This window comes from Chionomys nivalis, chromosome 12 (genome assembly GCF_950005125.1).
Source record: "Chionomys nivalis chromosome 12, mChiNiv1.1, whole genome shotgun sequence".
Taxonomy (NCBI): Eukaryota; Metazoa; Chordata; class Mammalia; order Rodentia; family Cricetidae; genus Chionomys; species Chionomys nivalis.
Window position 1 is genome coordinate 50,828,687 of NC_080097.1, and position 25,944 is coordinate 50,854,630.

The 25,944-nt window shown below is 45.1% G+C and overlaps 1 protein-coding gene across 2 annotated transcripts in view; it reads right to left on the bottom strand.

Moving 5' to 3' along the window:
* The window catches only part of Rnaseh2b (ribonuclease H2 subunit B), a 51,881-nt gene that overhangs the window by 13,587 nt on the left and 12,350 nt on the right, over positions 1-25,944 (bottom strand). For both annotated transcript variants that reach the window (XM_057786646.1, XM_057786647.1), the window contains exons 2-9: positions 21,643-21,714; positions 19,537-19,644; positions 18,088-18,164; positions 15,066-15,180; positions 8,672-8,736; positions 7,800-7,905; positions 6,640-6,721; positions 4,963-5,005 (exon numbers count right to left, since the gene is read on the bottom strand). In XM_057786646.1, the coding sequence (XP_057642629.1) occupies positions 4,963-5,005; positions 6,640-6,721; positions 7,800-7,905; positions 8,672-8,736; positions 15,066-15,180; positions 18,088-18,164; positions 19,537-19,644; positions 21,643-21,714 (668 nt within the window). The remainder of the gene's footprint in view (positions 1-4,962; positions 5,006-6,639; positions 6,722-7,799; positions 7,906-8,671; positions 8,737-15,065; positions 15,181-18,087; positions 18,165-19,536; positions 19,645-21,642; positions 21,715-25,944) is intronic.

Below are 25,944 nucleotides of genomic sequence, written 5' to 3' on the forward strand. Positions count from 1 at the left end.
CTCTACTATCCATCCAGACACCGCATCACAGGGGTCTTGATCCTGGATCTACCAATGCATGTGCAAAGACTACATTAGTATGGCGTGCCATCTGCCGGGTGGTTTTGTCTGCTAGGTTGTTTCTGCTGGGGATGGGTCTATCTCCTCTGTGGTGCCCCGGGCAATGGATGATGGCCAGTTTCTTGGGCAACCTTTTTAGAAGGGTCAGAATTTCATCTTTACTTTTGATGCTTTCCCACTTTGGTTAACAGGACCCCCCTTTTTTTGCATATTGCCCCATGCACATGCAATGTGGTCAAAGCGTATCGGATGTCAGTGTAGATGTTAACCTTTCACATTTCCTCAAGGCAATCAGCTCTGCAAGTTGGCACTGACTGCCCATATTGCCTACTCTGCAGTGGTGACTGCTGTCCTCACATACCTTAGGCCATCCTGCATGAAGCTGCTGCATGCAGTCTTGTACATTAAGTGTCCTGTAGGTCTGACCTAATGCTGTGTGCTTGGGCCAGGATCCTGAACGATAGTCCAGTGGTACTTCCAGCTCAGAATCCAGAGCTGAGGGCACCTGGCACCTGGCAAGTTATTCTGGAGGGGTTTAGCAAGAGTCTGATAATGAGTCATTCTGTCATTGCTCAGCCATCAACTGGGTGGCGGGGGTGGTTATGGTGAGGTTTTGTCCCAAGATCAGTTGTCAAGTGTCCTTGTCTTGCTGGACCACAGTTGCCATTATATGGAGGTAGGGTGGCCATCCAGCCGCCACAGGGTTTAACTTCTTGGACAGGTAGGCTACAGGCTGTTGCCAGGAGCCCAGTGTTTGGGTCAGGACTCCCTTGGCTATTCCTCTGCTTTATCTACATACAGATGAAATGGTTTGGTCACATCTGACAGAACCAGTGCTGATGGCAAGAGTAGACTTCGTTTTAGTTTGTCGAAGGCCAATTGGTGGTCCTTAGTCCAAGTGAAATCCCAGCCCTCCTTGGTGGCTTCATAAAGGGTTTAAAGGGTTTAGCCAGTTCTGCAAAGCCTGGGATCCATGAGTCACAGAAACTTGCAGAGCTAAAGAACTCTCTCACTTGCCTGGCAATAGTAGGCATAGGATCTTAAGTATTGTCTCTTTCCATGTGTCTGAAAGCCATTGGTTGTTCTTCCTTTAAGATGTACCACAGGCACGTTACCTGCGGCATGCTGATTTGGGCTTTCCTGGCCAAGGCATGGTACCCTAGGTCTCCCAGAGTTTGCAATAGTCGCTCAGTCCCAATTAGGCAGGTCTCTTGATCTATGGCTGCAATAGTAGGTCACCAACATACTGCAACAATTTGATATCTGCATTCTGTGCCCGGTGCTCACACAGGTCCTCCTTTAGAGCTTCATCAAAGATTCTTTTGAATCCCTGTTGTAGTCTCGTCCATGTCAGCTGGCCAATGACACAATCTCTGGGTCATGTCATTCAAAGGCAAAGTACTGTTGGCTCTTGGGGGCCAAGGATAGGCTAAAAAAGGCATCTTTTAGGTCCAGAACAGTATACTATTGCTGGTCTTGGAGCAATGAGTAAGTTGTATGGGTTAGGCACTGTGGGGTGTATGTCAATCACCCTCCTGTTGACCTCCCACAAGTCCTGGATCATTCTGTAATCATTAGTGTGAAGCTTCTTGACAGGCAGCAGGGTGTTTTCCAGGCCAACTGCACAGGCCTGAAGACCCCCAAGTCCAGCAACCTCCTGATGTGGGGTGTCATGCCCTTACTGGCCTCAAGAGGCAAAGGGTACTGGCAGACCTTGACTGGGTTTGCTCCTGGTTTGGTTTCTACATACACAGGGAGGCAATGCTTAGTCAACCCATTCCCCCTGTCTGGGCCCATGTGGATGGAACTTCTGAAGCCATTTCTCTAGCTAGGGGTAAGTCTCCGTGGCTACCAGATGTAGCCTCTACTCTTCTGCCTGACTACTTGTCACCAGATATGCACACGGCTTTTCCATCTTCATTAGGCAATTTAGCTCCTTCATCAGAGAAATGTATCTGGGCTTTCATTTTTGTCAGTTAATCACGGGCCTATAAGGGGTACGGGCACTTTGGGATCACCAGGTTCCAAGTCTACCATTCTTTGAGTAGTTCATGAATAAAGTCCGGCACCAGAGCATCCTGGATCCAAGTCTTTTTGTCTGTTATAGGGTCCATCAGCCCTCAGTAACACTGAGTTCTGGGCTCTTCTGCCCACCAGAAAGTCAACTGGTTTCCCCTCTACTCTTAGGGTTACCCTGGGCTCGGGGAGGGGGATCCAAACCCCATCTCCCCTAATCGCTGTCCATGTCTCGCTGTTTCCAAACTTTGGTATTTCTCCTTGCTGCCTTTCGAGGGCATGCTTTAATCTAGTGCCCTTCCTCTTTACAGTACGCACACTGATTCTTTCCCACACGGGGCCTTCGTTTATTACCTTTTGGTTTCCTGTCTTTCTCTCCAGCAGCCAGGCGTTGTGAGAGGCTCCCACGCTCCTCCGACTCCTCTGTGGCAGCGCATACTCTAGCAAGCTGTTGGATCTTGTGCTGCTCTTTTTGTCTTTCCTCCACACTAACCCTATTATCATAGAACTTTTCTGCCACTAGCACTAAATCCCAGACATTCTTTTCTCTAAGGTAGTCTAGGTTTAGCAATTTTTCCCTAATGTCTGGAGCTTACTGCAAAACAAAAGCTGTCATCATCATGGACAATTTCAATGTCCTGGGACTGGGGATCGTAGAGCTTATACCTCCTAATGGTCTCCTCGAGGCGCTCCATGAATGCTGCTGGTCTCTCATCTGCTCTCTGTATTACAGCATGGATTTTACTCCTATTAGAGTGGGTGGCTGCTCTGAGACCAGCCACCAGAACCTGACGGTAGACCAAGAGGTTCCTCTTACCTTCATATGTATTATAATCCCACTCAGGACAAATTAGGGGAAAGGCTCATCTATAAGTGGCTCAAGTTTTGTGGGCTCTCCTGTGGGGCTGGGAACCAATTTCCGGGCCTCGATCAGTACCAGGTCCCTCTCCTCTGCAGTCAGAAAAATTTTTAATAGCTGCTGGCAGTCATCCCACGTGGGTTGATGATTTATAAGAAAACTTTCAAGGAGACCAATCAGTTTACTAGGATTTTCCAAGAGAGGTGGACATAGGGCTTTCCAACGATAGAAGTCACTAATGGTGAAGGGCCAGTCACGATTTGGTTGATTCCTATCCTTATCTGGGGCCCCTGCTGCTCGAAGGATTTCTGTGCTAGAATCAGGGTAATCTCCCCTATGGCTGCGAGTCCCATGAACTGGTCCCTCTCTCACTGGGACCAGCAGAAGAGGGGCAGGCTGGGTGAGTGGTTGGGCAGGTGGGGCTGTTGCACCACCAGGGGAAAGAATATAGGGTGGAGGGGGAAAGATTTCTTCCTCTGTGTTGCCCCTTTGGAGGATTTCTGGCTTAGGAGCAGAAGGAGTGTTAGCAGGCAGCTCCTTTTCTCCTGGCCTCCAGCTCCCAGACTGCTCCTCTGAGACAGCGATGCTACCAGTCAGCCAGCAAGGCTGGGACACAGCTCGGACTCCCAGTGTGGGCGAGGATGGGAACTTGGCGAGTGTGGTCTGGCAGGGCTGAGATGCATCGGGTGGTGAACACTCTGCAGAGGCCAGAAACTTAACCTGTCGAGGTAAGAAAGATTTAACCCAGGAAGGAGGATTTTGTACCAAATCACACCAGATCACAATGTAAGGGACGTGATCTGGGTATCCTCCCTGGGGTTTGAAGACAATGCCTTCTATTGCTTCTATGAGGATTAGGTTGAAAGACTCCCTCCTGCAGCCACCCAGTGTTAAGAAATTGGCCACTCTGACCATTAAAAAGTTTAGGCTTCTTAATCAGAACTGAAAGACTATGAGCACGTGCATTTACATTCAAGTAGTGGGTCAGAAGTAGATCCAGAAGAGAAGTTGTCTCTTCCATTGCATTCATCTCAAATACGCAAATACAGACAAATTTAAACACTACAGAAAACCAAGGGCACAGAGAAAGAACTTGCTGCAAAGAGACCAAAGACAGAAAAAAACAGAAAGAAAGACGGTATGTCACTCTTCTGCAGGCATGACCCACTCATGGCAAGGCTCCCAAATACTGTCCAGATAGCATAGGGCTCTCCGGCCTACCAGACACGAGGTTTCCGTGGAATCATGGAACCCAAAAGTTATGCATATATCTCAAAATTTCTAACGAAACCACAAAGCTGATTTTGGTATTGCGATGTAAATTCAAGAGGATCTTTGTTTAGCAAGCTTAAGCTCGGACCACAAACCAACACAGCGGGTGAGAAGAGAATGCAGCCTGAGTTCTGAAAAAGACAAGCTTTTAAAGGGAGAAGTGCAGCAAGTAAGGGGTACACGTCTTGTTGTCTTGGGATTGGGTAAAGAGGGTACAGAGTAAGAGGATTTCTGAAACCATTGGTCAGTTTTTGAGTGCGAAACCCTAACAGAGAGCCACAGATGACTGACAAGGTATCTGTGAGGGCAGGATGTCTTTTCTGGTCTCACACCTTAATTGCCTGTCTGTTTTAAATTTCTCTATCACAGCACATTCCTGGAACTGAGGTCAAGCCTAGGTCACCAGTTGTCTTAAAAGCAGTCCCATCTTTTAAGATAGAGTCTGTGAAGTCACATTGCACTTAAATCTCAGCATATCCCAGAGTGAGTACTCAGAGCTGTTGAGTCAGCTCTCTAGCCCTCACCAATCTATGTTAATAGAAGCACCTTTGCTAAAATCAACACGGTTTACACCATTCAGGAAAAATCTACAAACTAAAACAGTCATACAGTACAAAGTTCAAGTTATACTTTGTCACGCAAGCATTCAAGACAGTTTTTCCCCCCTTTAAAATCAAATAGAAATGGCTGAAGTGACGGTTAAAAGCACAGTAGTTTTCTAAGTCCCTAAAGGTGTCTTGGTCACAGTTTCTTACCTTTGATGGAGGGTTTGGAACTGAAGCTGGAGGTTCTGGAAGCCTAAGGAAGTTAACAGTGAGAATCATGGTCATGGTATGTTTCACGCCTCATAGACAACAGAGAAGCTGTGGTGAGCCTTATCTGCAGAGACCTGACCTCTGCATATCATCCTGCTCACCTCAGTGAGGAAGGCAGCCTCACTAATGAATGTCATCTTACCTCCTATGTCCTTACATAAACATAGCCACGTTTATGCTAAAGACACAGTTAGAACCTGTTTTGTTGAAGTCAGTGCCTTACCTTTCACCTCCATGACTGCATTTTGACAGAGGAGCATATTTTTCTTCATAAATGACAATTTATTTAAATAAATGACATTAATTTAAAAGTAAAAAGTACTATAACTGCCGGGAAAGTCACATGAACCCTGTTGTCTCTCTATCAAAGAATAGTTTACTTTGCATTATTTTTCACCCAAAATTCAGTGTAACGGAAAAAAATCAGCACAATTAATGGAAAGGAAACAAAGGCCTCTATCAAGATAAGCAGCTTGGGAATCCAGAGAACATCAAGCAGAGAGACAGTTAGTAAAAGCAAGCTGTCAACACCTGCAACTGGTCAGGAAACCAGCTTCCACTACAGTTTTCTGAAGTAGATGTGATGAGTTTTTACTGTCAACTTGACATAACCTAGAATTACTCAAGAAGAGGGAACCTCAACTGAAGAATCGCCCTGAAGAGACTGATGGGCCTGTGGGTATGTCTGTGAGGTACGGTCTTGACTGATGAAGGAGGACCCTGCCCACTGTGTGCAGCACCATCCCCAGGAAGTGGGCCCACGCTGTATAAGAAAGCTACATAAGCAAGTTAATACATAGTGTCTCTTATTACTCTGGTTTCTGTTCCAGGCTCCTGCCCGGGTTTCCCTTGAAGATGGACTGTAACTTGTAGGTCAAAATAATCCCTCCCTTCCCCAGGTTGTCCTTGGTTAGTGCTGTATCTCAGTAGCAGAAAGCAAACTAGAATAGCAGGACCTATGGGATTGTTGGAAGCAGCAACTATATTATCTCCTATTATACAATAAAGAAGAAAAAGGATTTAAACAGGATCAAAAAAAGCTATTAAGTCATCAAGCATATAACCAGCTACTAATATCTTGAAAATGAACAAGAAAACGTCTTTAAGACACATTAAAGATCTTCCTAAGGGAAGGCTACAAACAGGGTCATCCTAAAGACCAACTACTCTTGCAGCCCTCCAGGGTTCCAGTCCGCAGTGATCTGAGCACTCAGCACCAGGAAGGCACTTGGTGGTGGAGATCTTATAATTAATTGTGCATGAGGCACACTATAGAACTTGTAATTTTTAAAACTATTACTGTCTCTTTTTACTTCCCATCTCTCTCTTAAAATGATCACAAAGAACCAAATTAACTGCCATAAGGGATAAAAATTTAACACATATTATCCTCTAAAACTGCACAGAGCTACAATTTTAACTCTAAACTTATTTTACTACAGTCAGTTTCTACCAAATCAAATCATTCTGCTGAATGTCCATTAAGAATCACTTCCTGTTATACAGTGTGGCACAGCCCAAGGCTCACATCTCATCATAACCTGACACTCCATGCCACCCTCTGCCAGAAGGAGCACGAAGGAGCTTGGGGTCAGACTGGAGATGAATGACACTTACTTCAAGGACTTAGATAAGTCATCACTTAATGCTTTAGGGATGTAATCAGAGATCAGACCATGGGCATAGCGAACATAGTCCTCTGAAAGAAACAGAATACAGAATGAAAAAAGAGTTAGTAATAACTGCAGTGGTTTGAGTCAAACTGACCCAAGTTCAAATTCTTGTTCTACATGGGTTTGGAAATTCACTTAAACTCTACTTTCAGTTTCTACATTGGTAAAACAGGGACACTAAGACCTACCCATCAGGAAAGGAAAAGTATAATGGATGAGATGTAAAAAGGGATGCTGCCACAGGCGTGGCTGCACATGGATGGCCCTAAATACCCTTTTACAAACCAAAGACTCAGGCCAGCTTTTTTAGTTAAGACCCAAATACAAATAAAATCACAAACCAGACCTAACTGCAAGAATTGTTTGAATCTCTTTTTTAATGGCCATTTTTTTGCAAGCCTGCTTCAATAAAGAAGTCAATTACTGAACAGGAATGAGTATGCTCACAAACATAGTAACAGAACAGGAAAAATTGAATCAGCAGAATGTAGAATCATTAAATTTTTAAATTTCCGGTGTTCAGTGGCAACCACACTCCAGCAGGTTGAGGATGTCAAGTGGCAGTCTGTCTAGCATGCCTGAGACTGTAGGGTCGGTTCTCAGAATGGATAGAAGGTAGGAAGGAAAGGAAGAAGACAGAAATGTAAACCAAAACACTTTTTTGCAAAGAGAATTAATTTTCACTGCTAGAACACCGAGAACTCTCTGAGGAGATGTGAGATACTGGGATATAAAGAGTGACCTTCCCCTGGAGCCCAAGGCAGGATGAAGGCCATGTAGTCTAGCTGAGAGCCTCCATCAGCAGTCCTCTGGCTTCACTATTTGCTAGGTAGGAATTTGGCATGGCCTTGCTTCTCATGACATGTCTGGTACACCTGTCATATTACAAACACTTCACAAAGGGTAGCAAGAGTGTTCACAGTCACTATCACCATTAGTATACAATACTGTTCACCAAACAAATGATTCAAGCCACAGTTAGTGACCGGCACCACCTAAGGCTGGAAGCCGGCAGTGTCTGAGCTCAGAGGAACACAGGAGAGCAGGAAGCTTCCACCCTCATAGAGCAGACAGCAGTTAGTTCTGTGGCAACCCTCTGCTTACCTTCCTTGTCCCTGGAAATCCGATCACCAGGGAAATATGCAGATGACTGTACCCGGGCTCCAACATTGATGTTATTGGCTTTCAGTGCCACCACAGTTTGGTTGACCTAGGAGGTAAACACAGGAATGTACTTTCAAGATAACTTTGCAATGCCATGACTTCCCAGATGGCTTTTGGTCCACCAAATATCCAGGAAATATTTAAGCACCTAGAACTATCTTTGCCAGCTCTGGTGGTCTGAATAAGAATGACCGCCATAGGCTCATATTTTGAATGCTTAGTCACCAAGGAGTAGAACTCTCTGAAAGCATTAGGGGGTAGGGCCTTGTTGGAGTAGTCGTGGCCTTGTTGGAGGAAGTGAAGTTTCAAAAGCCCATTCCAGGCCCTTTGCTTCTCTGCCTATGGATCAGTATGACTCTCTCAGCTGCTGCTCCAGCGCCATGCTCCCTGCTGTGATGATAATGGAATAAATTTCTGAAACTGCAAGCAAGACCCCGATTCAAAAATTCTTCTATAAGAGTTGCCTTCATGTGTCTACACAGCAACAGAACAGTGACTAAGACACCAGCAGTCGGAAAATGATTTAACGAGAGGTGGAGTCACAGTACTGAATGACTTAACACATGGGCTTTCTGAGCCCCACACAACACCGTGGGAGGTGCTCTGAGAATGGAGAGGAAAGACTTTAGAATTAACCCGCCCCTCCCCAGCTATCTGAGCAACATCCAACCACAAGAGCTCCTGGCATTCAGGAGCAGGGCCATGCAATCAAAAGAAAACTAGGTTCTGTTTAACCTGGGATCTCTACAGGCATTTTCCTGGCTATTCAGGATGGTCATGGGTCTGCTCTTATGTCTAGTCTAGCCACACACCTTTTTCACCAGCCACTTCAGGGTCTTCTCTGCGCTATACTTGTAGTACTTCTTGCTGTTTACTTCTGCGTTGAATTAAAAGAGAAAAGTAAGAACCTCAGTCTAATGAATTAAACAACAGCCACAGACTTATAACACAACCTACATAAATCAGTGACTTCAAGCATTTCAAAACCTGAAGCTAGAAACCTGAGAACATACTCGAGATACCGAGATAGTAAAATAACAACAACAACAATAATAATAATAATATAAAATCCCAAGCAGAGTTTGGGCGCCTCAGATGTCAACCACTACTAAGAGAGCAGACAGATATTTAAGAATTTCTCGATTTATACAAACAATTCAGAAGAAAACTTTTTTTAATACACAGTCAACTAACAAGCTAAATAATCTTATTTTTTTCTGAACAATTCACTTACACCAATGTTTTCAATAAAACATGTCCTTTTTCATGGAAATTTCAAGGTTTGGAGTTGGAATCAAAGTAAGGCAGGCAGCTGGGAAATTCACTGCATATATTCAGGGAAAATCATCTTGGTGTCTACTTCCTGGTGGGATAGTGAAGCCTAAAGGCACAGATATGTCTGTCTCTTGACATTACCAATATAATCACAGCTAGTTCAGGAGGATTTAGATTTATGGTGACCTCAGCGTGGTCCCTAACGGAGCGGAGAGTTCCATCTCTTGTACATTAAACCAGGAGTTCCAAGCACCACTTTCATTGTCAGTCATCTTCTCCCTCCTGCCAGGCCTCTCTACACCCACAGGTGTAGCGAGCTGCGTGAAGCCACACCTGATGGCAATGTAGAGAGCTGCGTGGAGTCGCACATGATGGTGCTGGCTCCCGCCCACCGCAATCCCGAAAGCGAGTGCTCTCTGTGATAATCAACTTCTAATATCAACTAGGCCTGACTTATGCTATTATCATGCAATGACTGTCAGCTGCTTGCATATGTGTGGACCTATGGGCAGTGCCCACCTGGCAATCTGAGGTTGGCAGCCCAGGCCTACTTAAGGGCTGGGAGAGGAGAGAGAGAGAAATTTTACAATTGTTAACAAGGTCCTGAATAAAACTGCAGTGAGAAGAGCTCTGGTGTGGTCGCGTCATTCTTGCTGGACGAGGGGGGGCCGCGACAGTTGGTGGCCCGTACGGGGACAAGACAAGTGGTGCCGCGTACAGGGATCCTCCAAACCTCTCTCCGTGGAGCCCAGAACTTGCTGCAGTCAGGGGGTGCACCAGATAATCCTCAGGTAAAGATTGGAGATCCGTGAAAAAAGCGGGTTTTCCGCTCTCGCCGGTAGAAGGGAGAGTGGGGGTAATGAGAGCTGCGACTATAGAAGACGGATCAAAGTGAGAGCCACGACCAAAGTGGACGGTTTAAAGTAAAAATAAAAGAATGGGATTTTAGAATGGGCGCTTCAACATCACACTTGATTTTTCTGGCTCTTAACGAGCTGTTACGGAGCGCATTGGAAAAGTTTTTGACTGAATGTGACACAATTGCTCCTTGGTTTGCCGTCTCTGGCAATCTTAATGTGTCATCCTGGGACAAGCTTGGTAGAGATCTGAATTTTGCTGCAGAACAAGGTACGCTAAGGAAGGAAGTTAGATTCATGTGGTTTGAATTACCGAGACCTCCTGAGTCCTCCTGAGTTTGCAGTGGAGAGTGAGCAGCTGCGGCTCCAAGGCCAAGCAGCGTTGAGGGTCTGCGAAGCTCCAAACACCCAGGACCTGCCTTGAGGACCAACAAGGCCAGAACGCTAGGCCACTCCCAGCGTGTGCCTCAGGGCATAGAAGCGCAGCACTACCACGCCTCCACCTTCCAGTTCGGTGTGGAGGTAGAGTCTCTGCCTCTCCCCAGTCGCTGCCGTGACCTGCCTCCGAACGTGGCTGAAAATGGCAGTAAGAATGCAACGTCCCCGCTCAGCAGGAAGTAGCCAGAGAGACTGACAATGTCCAAATTCCCTATAAGATAATTTAAGCGGGGTCCCTTCAGAGCAGCAAGCCTGCTTTCCTGAGTTCTGCTCCACTCCGTGCACCAGTCTGGACCCAGAACGAATGCAGCTGGGGCAGAAAGGCAGCTGGAGCAGAGCTGGAACAGAGCTGGAGCAGAGCTTTGCTACGTGGCTGTGGTGGAAGGCACATTGCCTCAGCAGTCGGTGCCTAGCCTGGCAGATGCCACAGCAGTGCCAAGAGTATCAGCAAACGCAACAACAAGTGCTGGAGCTGAGACAAGCTGGAGCACAGACCCCACAGGGCTGCCCGAGAACGCAGCGTAGCCATGGGGCAAGGAAAAGGTAATGGCAGTTTTAGGCTCTGCACGCTGCTGAAGAGTCTGCGACAAAGCTAATTTAAATCGAGACTGCCCTATTGTAAGAGCAGGTATCTGTGTGTACTGTTTTAGCCAAAGGGTTGGTAGAATACCATAGCCCAAATGGGAGGTTGGGTCTAGTGGTGATTGGGAACCCTACTGCTGGCAATCTCAACACCTGTTGTCATGGGCATTTATCTTTAAATCCTGTGTAAGATCAGACAACTCATGAGAATGCAGCATATGGTCACTTAGCAGAAGCAGGATCAGCTGAGCTGCTAGGGAAGCCAAAGAGGTGCACGAGGAGGTGTCTTCCATGCACTCAGCTGACAAGAATGAATGTTCCACGGGGGTATGGCAGCTGGGGTATGTTAAGAGAGGCAAGTCCATACCCTAGTCTGTCAGACATTTCTATCTATCCAGGGCTGTGTGTGACCAGCATTCAGTATGAAACATTAACCTATGCAGCTAATCTGTCTAAAGAATTGTCTAGATATCTTTTAGGTAATTGGTCTGGTGAATTTGAAAACAACTGGAAAAGCTGCGGATGACGATTGCGACTGCAGATTCCACACGCATGGATACCAGCCTGGCAGAAGGACTATCCTCCTGGATCACTCCATGGATCATCTGAAGGAGTGGGTGGGAGTAGGAGCCCTAACAGGCTTAATGGTGCTTGCCTCCCTGGTATGCCTGTGGTGCGTCTGTCACATAAGGGTTTCACAGCATTGCAATGCAGTTATGATCATTCAGGCCTTCACGGCCATTGAAGCAGGACAGTCTCCCCAAGTTTGGCTATCTTAAAAGAGATAGAAGCGAGCACAGGATGCGAGGCTTGCACACTGCACTTGAGGTAAGCATACATCAACCTCAAGAAGAGCAAGTCTGATTGCATGTGGGTTGGTGTCTAGCTCCCACCTCTGTAAAAGGACACCGGACAGGTCTAGTGTTCTCTGGGTGGATGACACCTGGACAGACACTAGTACATGTTCCATTTTTAACAGATCAGACCTCTACTCTTGCCTGTAGCTTTACAAAACAAAAAGGGGGAACTGTAGCGAGCTGCGTGAAGCCACACCTGATGGCAATGTAGAGAGCTGCGTGGAGTCGCACATGATGGTGCTGGCTCCCGCCCACCGCAATCCCGAAAGCGAGTGCTCTCTGTGATAATCAACTTCTAATATCAACTAGGCCTGACTTATGCTATTATCATGCAATGACTGTCAGCTGCTTGCATATGTGTGGACCTATGGGCAGTGCCCACCTGGCAATCTGAGGTTGGCGGCCCAGGCCTACTTAAGGGCTGGGAGAGGAGAGAGGGAGAGAGAGAGAGAGAAATTTTACAATTGTTAACAAGGTCCTGAATAAAACTGCAGTGAGAAGAGCTCCGGTGTGGTTGCATCATCCTTGCTGGACGAGGGTGGGCCGCGACACACAGGAGTCATCTTTGTGAGCACTGGTAAGCCTGTGGCCAGTAGAGACTCCACAGAGGTCACACAGAATGAGTCCTCCCCTCCCCCTGAGCCTCGGGAAATGGAAACTGCTTCTCTAGGGTAGTCTGTTGAAGTCTCTTAAATGATCCTGACAGTCCCAATCAATCTCCTCCCCTGTGCAGTATGTGGCTGATAACATGCAAGGACAGGCGTAGCAGGATGGGAGGGGTTGCCCTACACTGTCACCTCTGAGGATGGTACTGGAAGCATAAGGACATTCTGTCACGTGTCTAAGAACTCTTGTTCTTTAGGACCAGGACAGCCTGGGCACACGGCTCACTGCAGTAAGGCTATTAGACTGGAATGCACTCCGCTGGAGGCCCTCCCTTGCCCGACACACAAGTCGGACGCTGAGCCTTCAGCCACTCTATGAAAGGACACAGTTTAGTCACTCGTTAGAAATTCACTTACTACCTAAGAGTGAGGATTCGAAAAAGCCTCAGTGCTCAACTTCTTTTGCCCTGACCTCCGAATTTTCTGAAGAATGCCTCCACTTCCTAAGCACCTTGAGGTAGGCTCTTCTACCCATCTCGGGTGGAATCAGACTGAACTGCCTGTCTGGGTTTACAGATCCGCTGCCGTGCAATCACCCTGGGATGTGGCATTACTCTCTGAACCTGCTTCCTCCAATACAAAGGAGGGGATAACTCAGGAGATGTGTGAGCACAACAGGAAGCAACACACAAATTACAATACAGTGTCTGCCGCATAAAAATACGGAAGAAAAGGTGGCAAAGACATCTGTAAACACTAACAGCAGGAATTAACAAGCTCTTTACATATAATTCTTCCTTGATGGCCAGAAGAAATCTCAGATGATATTTTAGCAGTCTTTTTTCTCCTCCCTGAGACAGGGTTTCTCTGTGTAGACCAGACTAGCCTTCAACTCACAGAAATCTTCCTGTCTTGGCCTCCTGAGCGCTGGGATTAAAGGCACGAGCCAACACAACCAGCTAAGAAGGGAATCTCAATAATAGGAGATCATCTAGATCAACCGCAATGATTAGGGTGGGAAGGCCTGCCCCCTGTGGGCTGTGTAAGAGCAGACAAGGCTAACTGAGGAGCAGCACATAGGCATGAATGTGCAGCTCTGCTCTCGACCGTGGCTGTAACACGGTCCTCCTGCCACTCTGGCTGCTCTGTACGGGAACTAAGGCCCCACACCCACAGCTCTAGAGTTCTCACAGGACATCCTGCAGTGCTCAGGTGGCCACGGAACACCAGGAGATTCCTTTCTCAACCTTCCTGACGCTGCGACCCTGTAATACAGCCCCTCATGTTGTGATGACCCCCAACTATAAGATTCTTCCGCTGCTACCTCCGAACTGTGATTCTGCTACTGCTATGAATCCTGATGTAAACGTCTGATGTGCAGGACACCTGACATGCAACCTCCATGGGTTTTGAGAGCTGCTGTTCTAGGTCTTCACAGAAATGGGTCGTGCGGAGTGTGTTCGACAGCTTGAGAGCCATCTCCATGCTGCTGTCTGCGGTGTGGTCCTGGTTAGAGACTACATTTCTGACCCATCTCAGCCGGCCATTTGCTCCACTTTTGGGCTATTTGAGGATGGTTGCTATTTAAAATAAAACAAAAGAGAGGCTGCATCCTCACTCAAATTTTTGCACTGACACACATATGCCTAGAAAAAGAACTAGGCATAGAACTCCTGAGTCACATACAACTGTCAAGTGGTCATAATTAGATGAAATATAAGACACACGGTTTTATATAGGTGGTTCTGTGCCTGAGAAATACTGGAGTCCCCAAGATCATACAGATTTTGCCCTTTTTCTTCTAAAAGTTCAATCATTTTTAGTTTTGCATTTAACTCAACAAACTGCTTGGGGTTACTTTTTCTGACAATGTTCATTATTTCCATAGGGCAATTTGACAGACACCCTTCCCACACTGAACTTCCACAGCACATGACTGCATACACAAAGCTGCTCTCTGGAAGCGGCTTTACAGCTCAACACCGAGCTGACTGCAAGTCGTGCTTTCTTGTAGGTGCCTCTGGGTTCTTACTGTCTATGAAGACAGACAATTTTACAGAGATTCTCAATTGCTTGCCCTTTCTTTCTTCATATTACAGAACCTTCTAAGACTTCTGTCAAGATGAAGAGACAGCCTTGTCGGAGCTGGCATAAAGGAGAAGGTGTGTCCACTCTCTTATAATGTTTATGCAAGGAGTGTGCTGCAGACGTCTTTGTCAGAGTGAGACAGGTCACTTCAAATCTACTTTCTCAAGGTTTTCCACAACCAAGAAGCTTGCAGAACCCCTTCCCCTGCCTCCTGGGTTAGAATCATGGAATATTACATAGCTATAGGAAGGAAGGGAAGAACCATTATCAGAAGATAAGGCACGAGAGGTCTTCAGGCATCTTTTCCCTCTCCAATGTCAAGGATTTTTGTTTTCAACTTTCTAGTATGTCAAATTTACAGACCATTGTTCATTACAGGAAGGCTCCCTCCATGACTGTGTGGAAGATCAGCTTCTGCAGAATAATCTCCGTCCCTCAGATCTCCCTGCTGAAACCTCAGAGTCACATGGCCACAGCCTGCTGCCGAAGGTTTGTGCACCATACCTTTCTCTTCTGTCACATGACGAAGTGACTTCTCAAGCTCAGGAAATCTCAGCAACAAGACGCAATCTGGAAACACGCCATCCACTACGACCTGATCCAAGGGCTGATACTTTCCCTGAGAGGAACAACTGAGTCAGTCAGGCAGCCAACAGTCCAGTCAGTGAGCTTTTACAGCACAGGACGAGGGAAAACAGGACCACTCCACAGAAAAGCTTTGCGTTAGCATCTGTGCTCACCCTTCCACTGAGGGTCTCTAAACTAGGAAAGGTTCAAGGGTCAACCCTAAGCTTCTCTTGTGAGGATGGCCTTCCAAACATCAAGCTAGTTCCCTCAAGGGTACAGCTGCTGTGTGACACAGAGATGCTGGAGACTGTTTGAAGATGGTCCAGCTATTCCATATAAAAAAGTCAGCTGAGATCGGTTCCAACTGTCACATAGGCCTAGAACAAGCCCAGACAGACCAGACCCAGAATATATTATCTGCTTCCCTCATTCACTCCAAGGCTGAAGAAAACCAAACCAAACAAAAAGGCCCCTACTTCAAAAAGAAAAATTCCCAAAGTGAATCCATTCCTCCAGGAGCCATCAGTGGAGGCTTCCAAATTAGATGGGAATAAAGGAAAAGGCAACTATGACGTAAGTACAGAGAGGCAGGCAGGCTAAGGCATGCCCAGACAGTCAAGCCGCCACAGCTGTCAGGAGTGAGCCATGCAGACGTTTGCAGAGGTTGTTTCTCCTCACTCTCTAATGGCAAAGGAAAGCATGCATAGCTGATGAAGACATTCTCCTGATTGGGGAGCCAGGCTTAGGAATGGGTGCCCTGCTTCTCTGTTTCTGTGACCAAACTTGTAAAGACAGACGTGTGACTGATGGATTTTCTCTGGTTTTCAAGGTGAATCCTCTTGTTTCTTTCACAATACACATGATAACTTGTTCTATTTTTCTATTAGGCTAAAAGAGGCAAGAAGTGCCAGAGTGCAATGTTCTTCCATCTGACCTAGGCTCCCCAGGGTTACAGTCTTTGGGCTTCTACTTTAAATGTTTGCCTTCCAGGATCAACCAGCATTTTTATACTTAGTTGCTTTAAATAGTACTGACAAGCATGAAACCACAGCCATGATGGAAGTTTTATCATTGCTATTGCATTCTTATTTTCTTTGCCACATGTACATAAAAAAGTAAAATAAAAATCTGTTCTAAATAAGGTTAGTAAGACTTAGTGTTAAAGGCTGTAATTTTAAAAGAACGGGTCAAATTTAAAAATAGGGTCAATATTTTAATAACTAAATAGATATGGCCCCATCTAAACTAGGGAAGAAACACTAGACACCCATGTGCTTACACTTCCAGGATTTAAGAGAAAGGACAGTGGTTCTGGTGAGCATCCCTCTGCTTCGCTCTGTCTGTCATCCTGAGTCCACCATACAGCAGAAGGCCAGGCTGTGGAGCACTAAACCTGGGTCTTGTCTTAACAGGAGACGGGGAAGCAGTGCTGTGTACTGAAGCTGTGAGTGCCTTTCTCCCTGTTAATCTACCTTAGAAAACACACTTGGGAACCAACTGAAGTTCTCAAATCCATCCCCAAATCCTCCTGTAGCTTCCTGGCAATAACCAGAACCATCTCTATGTGAGTCCCAATAGCCTCGCTGCCGTGTACCCCAATATATTGGCTATCATGGCAGCTTTCAGAAACGAGCAAAGTGAGTCAACTGAGGGGCAGAACTCCACTAATATACTGTAAAAGGAGAGAAGCAAGTACCAAGAAAAATAGGAATAAAGTTTTGGGTGATTTTTACAATTTACAACATCCTAAAATTGATCAACCTACAAAATAAAGTTTTGAAAATTTGGTTTGAAGACCAAAAAAATGAGCCATAATCATTTACTCTATGTGCAAATGAGAGTCTGAGAAACAGAGACTGCCTTAAGCATTTCAAATAACTCACTAAAGTGATCTCAAAGATTTTGAAACTGATGATGGACCCTTAAGGGTTCCTGATTCCCCTTTAAGAGGTCCCCAAGCTCAAACCTATATTCATAATGATTCTAAAAGGCTGTCTGCATTTGTATCAGGTTGACATGACGTCGGTAACTGAAACAATGTTGAACAAATCTGGGCCCCTTAGCTGGAGTTAAGGCACCGACACCAAAATACACTGTATTCTTAGTTTTTAAAATGCCAGTTTCACTTAAGATATCCTTGCTCAGTGGGCTAGAGAGATGGCTCAAAGGTCAAGAACACTTGGTGACTTTTCAGAGAACCTAGGTTCAGTTCCTAGTACCTATGTGGCAGCTCACAGTTGCCTGTAGCTTCACCTCCCAGAGCTGTGATGCTCTCTTCTGCCTCCATGAGTACCGGGCACACACACTGTCAATATGTGCAGCCACTCACACAAACACACAAAAGAAATCTATTTCAAACAAACAACAAAAACCCAATGAAACAAACGCAAAGACAATAATATCATTGCTTAAGTAGTAAAAGCAATGAGTTTTCCTTAAATCTTGATCCTGAATGCAGAGTCATTACCGCTCTGTGTGAGGGAAGTCTGCTTATCCAGTTTCTACTGTTGTAGCTCGAGGCATAGGCATCATCGAGGAAGAGTGCTGAGAGACATTAGTGCTTTTGCTCTGGATACTCAAGCCCCAACCACACAGCTTCCCCATTGGTGTTTACTAGGCATAGGCACACTTAAGTTTAACTGTTTCTCAGACACTCTCATAAGAAGGTAAATCTCCTGGCCAAATTCTTAACATTCCCATCTAAGCACTTAGTGGTAAGTTTCCATTGCTAGGCATGGCTACCACCGAGGTACACAAGAGTGGCAAGATAGGCCATTAAGGTCACAGCTACCTAGTAGCAAACCTGATTACCACTGAGGTGCTGCTTCCTGGGGGAGGTCATAGTGCTCTGCCCCACACTGGTACACATGGGGCCCATATTGTAATGGCTGACGCACTGTGAAAAGGAGAAGCAGTGTCTTCTGCCCCGCCCTGCAATCACCGCAAGTGGGAAGCTCACCTCTTTGCCAGCCTTTATGAGGTAGTGAAGGAGCAGAAACAGAGGATCCATGGGTGTCGCAAAGTGGAGAAGCCCCCCTGCAGATGAAAAAGAACCAAGAGAGGGACACGCTTTACAAGAGCCATGGTTCTTTCGTCTCTCAGGGCGAGCTGTACTGAAAGCCCACACCCACTCCTGCCCATGTGATGGCACGTGCAATAGCTGTGCTTTCTATCAGGCAAACTCAGGAATCAAGAAAGACCCTGGTTTAAACACTCCCATTTCCTGGAGTTAGATTCCGCGTGTCTGACTGCCTTTAGAACAAAACAAAACTGTTCTTTAAAAGTCTATGAGAAAGAGTGCTCGGTGAGCCACTGTCCAGACTCAATCATTCTTCCCTACATTTCCAGTCTCCACCCGGTGTTCTGCAGCTATGGGCCAATACCAGCTGAGAGTGTGCCACCCCAGGAGCTGCAGCTCTTGTGGACGCCCTAAGGATTAGGCACAGCTACAATCGAAGGGGACAGTGTACTTTCCACCTCTTGAGTTACACAAACTACACTAAATTAAAAAAAAAAATCTTTGTTTGCATGTGTGTCTGCAGGCATGTGTGTATGTGTACCGGATACAGATGCCCATGCAGGCATGTGTGTATGTGTACCGGATACAGATGCCCATGCAGGCATGTGTGTAAGTGTACCGGATACAGATGCCCATGCAGGCATGTGTGTAAGTGTACCGGATACAGATGCCCATGCAGGCATGTGTGTATGTGTACCGGATACAGATGCCCATGCAGGCATGTGTGTAAGTGTACCGGATACAGATGCCCATGGTGGTCCAACAGGGTATCAGATCTCCTGGGGGGGGGACCATGGGGTCTTTTCCTCTTGCTCTCCCTGTCTTTGGTTCTTGGCCAGGAAATGAATGGTTTGGCCACATGGTACCACCATGATGTGCCATCTCAAAACCAACCAGGCCAAGGTACCACGGACTAAAAGCTCCAAACTGAGAACACAGCACATCTTCTCTTCTGATGGGCTGACCGCCTAGAGTGTGCACTGATCATATGACATTGACAGGAAAGCTGGCTAAAAAGGGCACAGTAGGTTACACGAGAAACCACTTCTTTAAAAGGCGTTACTTTCTAGTTTGTTTTAGAAACTGTATCAGTTTGCTCAAGGAAATAATACGTTAAAATTTTCTCTAAAGGAAATATTTCCAATAGACTCACCCACACTCCATGGCACAGGCCCTCTAACTCCTGCCACAGGGCGTGCTGGTGTTTCAGGAGAGAAACCAGAACTGTCAATTTAACATGTGACAAGACAGCATCACTTGCTCCAAACCCTTTCTGATGCACAGAAAAGCTCCTTACTTACACATACCAAACCAGCAGGATGAACCCATACACACATGACATGTGTTAACGGTAGGGGAAAAAATTACATATATATACCTGTCACTTACCCGATTGGACTGACTGATTTATAAACCAAGAACGGTGCTTTTCCTTGAAAACTTTGACTTCAAACAGCTGATGCAGACACATATCCAGTAAGTACACGGCTCCTTCCCCTGTAACACAGATGTGCTCGGGACTGTCACTATTCTCACACACATGTGTATATCAGAAGTCTGTCCAGAGTTCCAAGGAATGCTCCTAAGAGGAGCCTAAACATATGGAGTCACGTTCTACACTCGCAGACTCCAAGGAAAGTTCATGGGTATTAGGCACAGACATTCAGTTTCCATCTCCATAATTCTCGCTGAACTTAAACTGCAAAAGTGAAAGGCACAAGTCATTTACCTTGACTGTCATACAGCCTCCTAGCTACCAGATCCTAATGGTTCCGACAGATGTGAGCTAGCGCCTGGGTCTGTCACTACGCCAGCATGTAGCTCCCTCTACGCAGGAGCAAAGACAAGGACCAAGCCCTCAGATGGCACTGGCCACTCTGAGAAAGAAAAGAACTCTCTTAAAGCCTTAGTCAAATGGATGGAACTTTCTGTTTTATTCTTTTAAAGGGGGAGAAGAGGGGATTAGAGGCTCAGCTCAGTCAGTGGTAAAGCACTTGCCCAGCATGCACTAGGTCCAGGGGTCAATCCTCAGCAAAGGGACAGGAAGGGTGAAGACTGTGTGTATCTGAGGTTTGACTAACTCAGGTCCAGGGTCAGTCCTCAGCAACATGGGTCTAAGCGGTAGGAGAAATGGGGATAGAAGGGATGCATATCTGATGTTTTACCCCTCGACTCATCCAATCTTTTTCTAACCACAGAGCCATCTCTGAAATCTCTGGAATCACATGCTGAGTGCAACACTGGGGAAGCTACATAATCTGCTTGCTCATCTGTGTCCATGGCGATACTGATTCCACCTTAGAGAGTTTTTATGAGGACTGAACAAAAGGAAACACCCTTACATTTCCAGAGCATGAGCCAGGACACGGGAAGTGCTTAGCTTAGTTCTCTGACTGTTCTGGTGTGGGTCAACAACTCTGACTCTTCTGGTGTGCATCAACAACTTTGACTGTTTTCTGGTGTGGGTCAGCAACTCTGACTGTTCCGGTGTAGGTCAACAACTCTGACTGTTCTGGTGTAGGCCAACAACTCTGACTGTTCCGGTGTGGGTCAACAACTCTGACTGTTCTGGTGTAGGCCAACAACTCTGACTGTTCCGGTGTGGGTCAACAACTCTGACTGTTCTGGTGTGGGTCAACAGACATATTTAATTTCACTTGGAGAAAAGACACTAGAAGAACGGGGTTGGGGTGTTTGTTTTTGTTCTGTTTTGCTCCCTCATTGTCTGAGTTACACATCTTTTCAACAAAACACTACCCATGTGCTTTCCCTTATTCCCTATGCAGTGCTACAGTCCCCAGGAGAGCCCTGGCGAACAGCATCATGTGTTTACTCAGAGCCTAACAATTCAATACAAGGGAAATCCAGTGTCACCTCAGCTGAATGTATTTTAATACTTTTACTCCAAAATTAGAAAACACAAAATATGCTAAATATAAAATTAAAATAAACTTATCTCTCAATAAAACATAAAGCTCTCCAATAAACAATGATTTTAATAAAAGAAAAACCATCGCCTAACGGGGGGAGTTAGCCTTTTTGGTCAGACTGAAAGAACAGCTAAAACTGAAACCAACCAAATCATGACACGTTGAAGACAGCCTCACGTGTTTTCATTCTGGCTGTTTATTTTACTGTACAACACAAAATGAATATAAATGCAGGCCAGTGTTGGTAAGCATGCTAAGAAAAGTTGGCATAAGAAAGCCAAAGAAAATCAATCTGTTTCCAGAGAAAACTCAAACACACCATTTCTCTATGTCGCCAACATTTCTAATGATTTGACATTCTGTGGATGAAAACTATAAAAACGATCCTCTTTGCAAAGTTTAGTGTGATTTATCCTGGAACATTAATCAGCTTGATTTTCCACTGCAGGATGCTGTGAACTTTTAAGTTAATTCAAAATGACACACAGGCAAGCAAGCACGCCACACACTGAGCATGGAGCTGGAGACATTCAAGAATGAGAGGACCTGAGGAAGCGAGACCCACCTGAGCGTGGGCTGACCAATTTTACAAACAGGAGGCCACTCTTCATCTTCTCTGAGGCATCTTTTAAATATTCTGAAAAGAAATAGTGAATTAGAGAAATTTAGAGACAGTCTCTCTACTGTGCCCTCAGTCTCCTCCGTTTTACTCTTCCTACTTAGGCATTCTTTCTTTAAAATGTTATTTATCATGTATGAGCTATGTGATCCAGTAAACACCTGTTTTCCAGGCACGCCGCGGTGGAACTGGAGATTTAGTCTGGCTCTAGAGGCCGCGGTGGAACTGGAGGGAGGTTTAGTCTGGCTCTAGAGGCCGCGGTGGAACTGAGGGAGGTTTAGTCTGGCTCTAGAGGCAGATGTCAACGTCCTCACCTTGGCCCAGGCTTTTCTCCCGTCTCAATCTCCTTTCAGAAGATAACGATGACAGTACATGTATTTTTTTAAACTTAAACTAAGTAGTCAAAGGCACTTAACGTAACTGAACAGAAATAAAAAATAAATCATAGCTATTATTATGAAGGACATAAACATTTATTAGACCCCTATCTTTCATTTCTGACACCATTAGTTAATCATATCCCTTGTTCATTTTCTTGGTGGGGGTTTCATCTTTTTTAAAAATTAAATTATGTTATGAGTAGCCTATATACAATAAAGACAGTAACTGTATTTTAGCTCTATTTGTTTCTAATTATCTTTTTGCCACATTAAAGATATAAATCTGTGTAATCTTAATTTTTCTTCATGTTTGCATCCTTTGTGTCATACTTTAGAAAGCCTTCAAGTCTTCTTCCTTAAAAGTATGCATATTCCTATATTTTTGTGAATAGTTTATATTCAGTCAATTCAGAATATATAAATATCCTGAATATAAGATGGAGGGGAAAAAAATCCAACTTTAATTTTTTTTAATGGGTTGGCCATTTGTATCAAAGCTCATGGAATGAGCCTGCCATGAAAATCTTTACACTAAACATTTAAATGCATTTGTGGTCTGCCTGTAGACATTCAACTTTGATCCACTAATCTGTGTCTATTTTAGTGTCAGTACTTCAAGACTTAATCATAACAGATTTACTTTAATCTGTAGAAAGCAAGTTTCTGCAGTGTTTCGTCTACAATATCTGACTGTCAAGTTTTATTTACACAGATTAAAGCATGCAGACCAAGATGACACCTTCAACAGACCAAGCAGCAGTCAAAATTCACACAGACTCCAAAAAACCAGGAGCTCTAGACAGTCAAGGGGCACAACCAGTTTATATAAGAACACCCTAGGAAGACAGTCAAGAGACACAACCAGTTTATATAAGAACACCCCAGGAAGACAGTCAAGAGACACAACCAGTTTATATAAGAACACCCCAGGAAGACAGTCAAGAGACACAACCAGTTTATATAAGAACACCCCAGGAAGACAGTCAAGGGGTAGAACCAGTTTATATAAGAACACCCCAGGAAGGAAGCCAAGGGCACAGCCCAGCTATAAAGAGCACCCCAGGAAGCTGGTCCAGGGATACAACCCATCTACACAACAGCACCCTGAGAGATCTTGGTGAGGAACTGAGCTTACTCTCTTTGTTCTGTCCATTCTGCCTCAATTCCATATGCACACAGATACTGCAAACAGACTGAGAAATTAGAGCTCCATAAATAGAACACTTTTGCTTCGTCCAATAGTAACCATAACAGCAATAGTAATCCATAAACAAGAAAAGCTCATTTTAAGATTTCTACTTTCAATTAAGATAGAGTATCGAGATTCAACAACAGTCACCATGCAAAGCATGAGGCTGCATCTCTAAAGACACTGACCACCAGTCATGTAGAACAGCGGGCTCGTTGCCCTGGTTTACTTCCTTGAGAGGGTTTCCAGGACCTGGTGCAGAGGAGCTGGGCAAAACCTGGCCGAATTAGGGCAGATGTGATAGAGTGGAGAGCTCCAAGGACCAGAATAACAGAGGCCACAGTTAAAAAAAACCCTGGTAAGAATCAGATTCAGGTGTGTGCAGCAGGGCCTCTCCCAGGAAAAGGTTCTGTCCTTCCACGTGCACATGAGAGACTCTCCATGAGAAGCAGAGAACAAAACTCACACGCATCTCTCCCAGTGTTTATGACCTCAGGGCATGAGGCAGAACACTCAACAGGTACACTTACCCCTGACACTGCTAAGATCTCGTCGCACTAATTAAAAAGCAACGGCAAAGGATCAGACTCTTCTTGCCAAGTAATATATTTTTGAGTCCAAAAATACTTAAGAATATAGAAATACCCATCACCCGAAGGTGAACTGATGAGAGGTGAACAAAAGGTCAGTTGTTGTGAGAGAGACTGGTAGTATACACGGAACAGTAAAACAAAAGGAAATGGCACAGAAGCAAACCTCAGGGAGAAGACATTAACAGGACAAAAGACTTTAATGATCTAAACTGAAATGCTAGAGAAGGAAAAAAAGACAGACAGAACCAATGGTAAAAGATACGTGAACTTGAAGATTCATTCAGTAACAGAAAACACTCTGAAAGCACAGAAAATTTTTAAAAGAAATCTGACCTATGGGACAGCGTCAAACCTCCTACTATGTGTGTAATGGAAGCTTCCAAAAGAAGAGAAATGAGAAGACAAACATATCTGAAAAGCACATGTGAAATGTTCCGGTCTGAGGAACATTATAAACTCAAAAATCCCAGAAGCTCTGTGATCCCAAAGCATACAAGAAGAAAACAAATAACATGACCAAGAGTTCAAAACCAAGGGTGGGAGCAGTCACAGGATGTACAGAGAAGCAGGTTAACGAAGACAGCTAAGATGTAAAAACAATGCAAGCCAGAAGACAATCCAGAACCATCCATAAAGTAAAACACCACGACCACAGAGGAGCTACCGGCCTTTGGGAAAGGAGGAGGAGGGAAACAAAACTTCAGGCACACAGAGCTGAAAGAAACCATTGGTGACACACGCGCATCACGAGGAACGCTAAGGGAGAGCTTTCTGCAGTAGGATCACGAGTCAGATGCAAGAATCTGAACAGGAGAACACACGCGGAGGTAAGAAGGGGAACTGTTCATATTATTTTAATCTCTTTAAGGATTATTGGCTGCGTAAGTTAAAATAATTCAGAGTAGTGTTCAAATCATGTGTACACAGAAAATGTACGAGAACAGCTTAAGTCCAGGAAAGAAGAAATGTAAGAATGCCATCCTAAGTTTCTTGTGCCGCATGTGAAGTGACAAGCAGCACCTGGAGGTAGAGGGGACCAATTACATACACGTACAAAGAACTCTACAGCAGTCACTAAAATTACAAAACAAAAACCGAAACCTGTCACTCATAAGACAATAAAGGATATGAAACTGAATTGTGAGAAATGTTCACTTAACCAAAAAGAGGGCAAACTAGACACAAAGAACAGATGATAAACAGGAAACATCAGGACAGCAGGCTCAACCCCAGCTACATCAATGTCCATATCCACATGTCAAGGGTCTGAACATCCCAACGACAAGCAGCAACTCAGACAGAATTAAAAAGCAAGAGGGAAATGCATGCTTCCCACAAGAACCACATAAACAAAGACACAAGCAGAATGGAAGGAAAGAGAAGCAGATGCTAATAGACTTTACCAAGGGACTTTAAAAGGTCACTTTATAATGACAAGAAGGCATGATGCCCTAAACGCTTCCTCACCAAACACAAGCTGCAGAACACGCAAAGCACACGGAGACAGCTCTTTCTGGACACCCGACCCTGACAGCTCCTACTCTGTCCCCCAGCTCCATGAATCTTTAAGAATGTTACATAAATAGAACAGTGCAGGTTCAACTGTCAGAACCCATCAAGACTCTTTCTGGAATGACACATCTAGACCAAAGTATAAATAAGAAAGTTCGATCCCATTAGAATCTTCCCCCCACCGTGTGTCCCCACCACTAGAAGAACTACTCGTCTCCCTGTGTCTCAAGACACAGGACACCTGACAGCCTCCCCCACAGCACTTCCTCATACCTCACCACAATGGCAGATCTTTCAACATGGACTTGATGAATTATTTTGACCACTTCCTCCTATCACGAGTAAACCGTACTGTTTGTTTTCCAGCTTCCCCATTCCTTGAGAACCCCAAATAATGAAGAATATAAAATGCCAAGTCAAAAAGACATTTCTAGAGAGAAACTCTCCAAAAGAAGCAGTGCTTTTGTCTTTTCTACAAAGAGCAGTTAGTGAGAAGGTTGTCAACAGCCTAAAACGCTATTCTGTAAGGATGACTGCGGTCACACAGCACAAACAGGTAAATAACCAGTGTGCC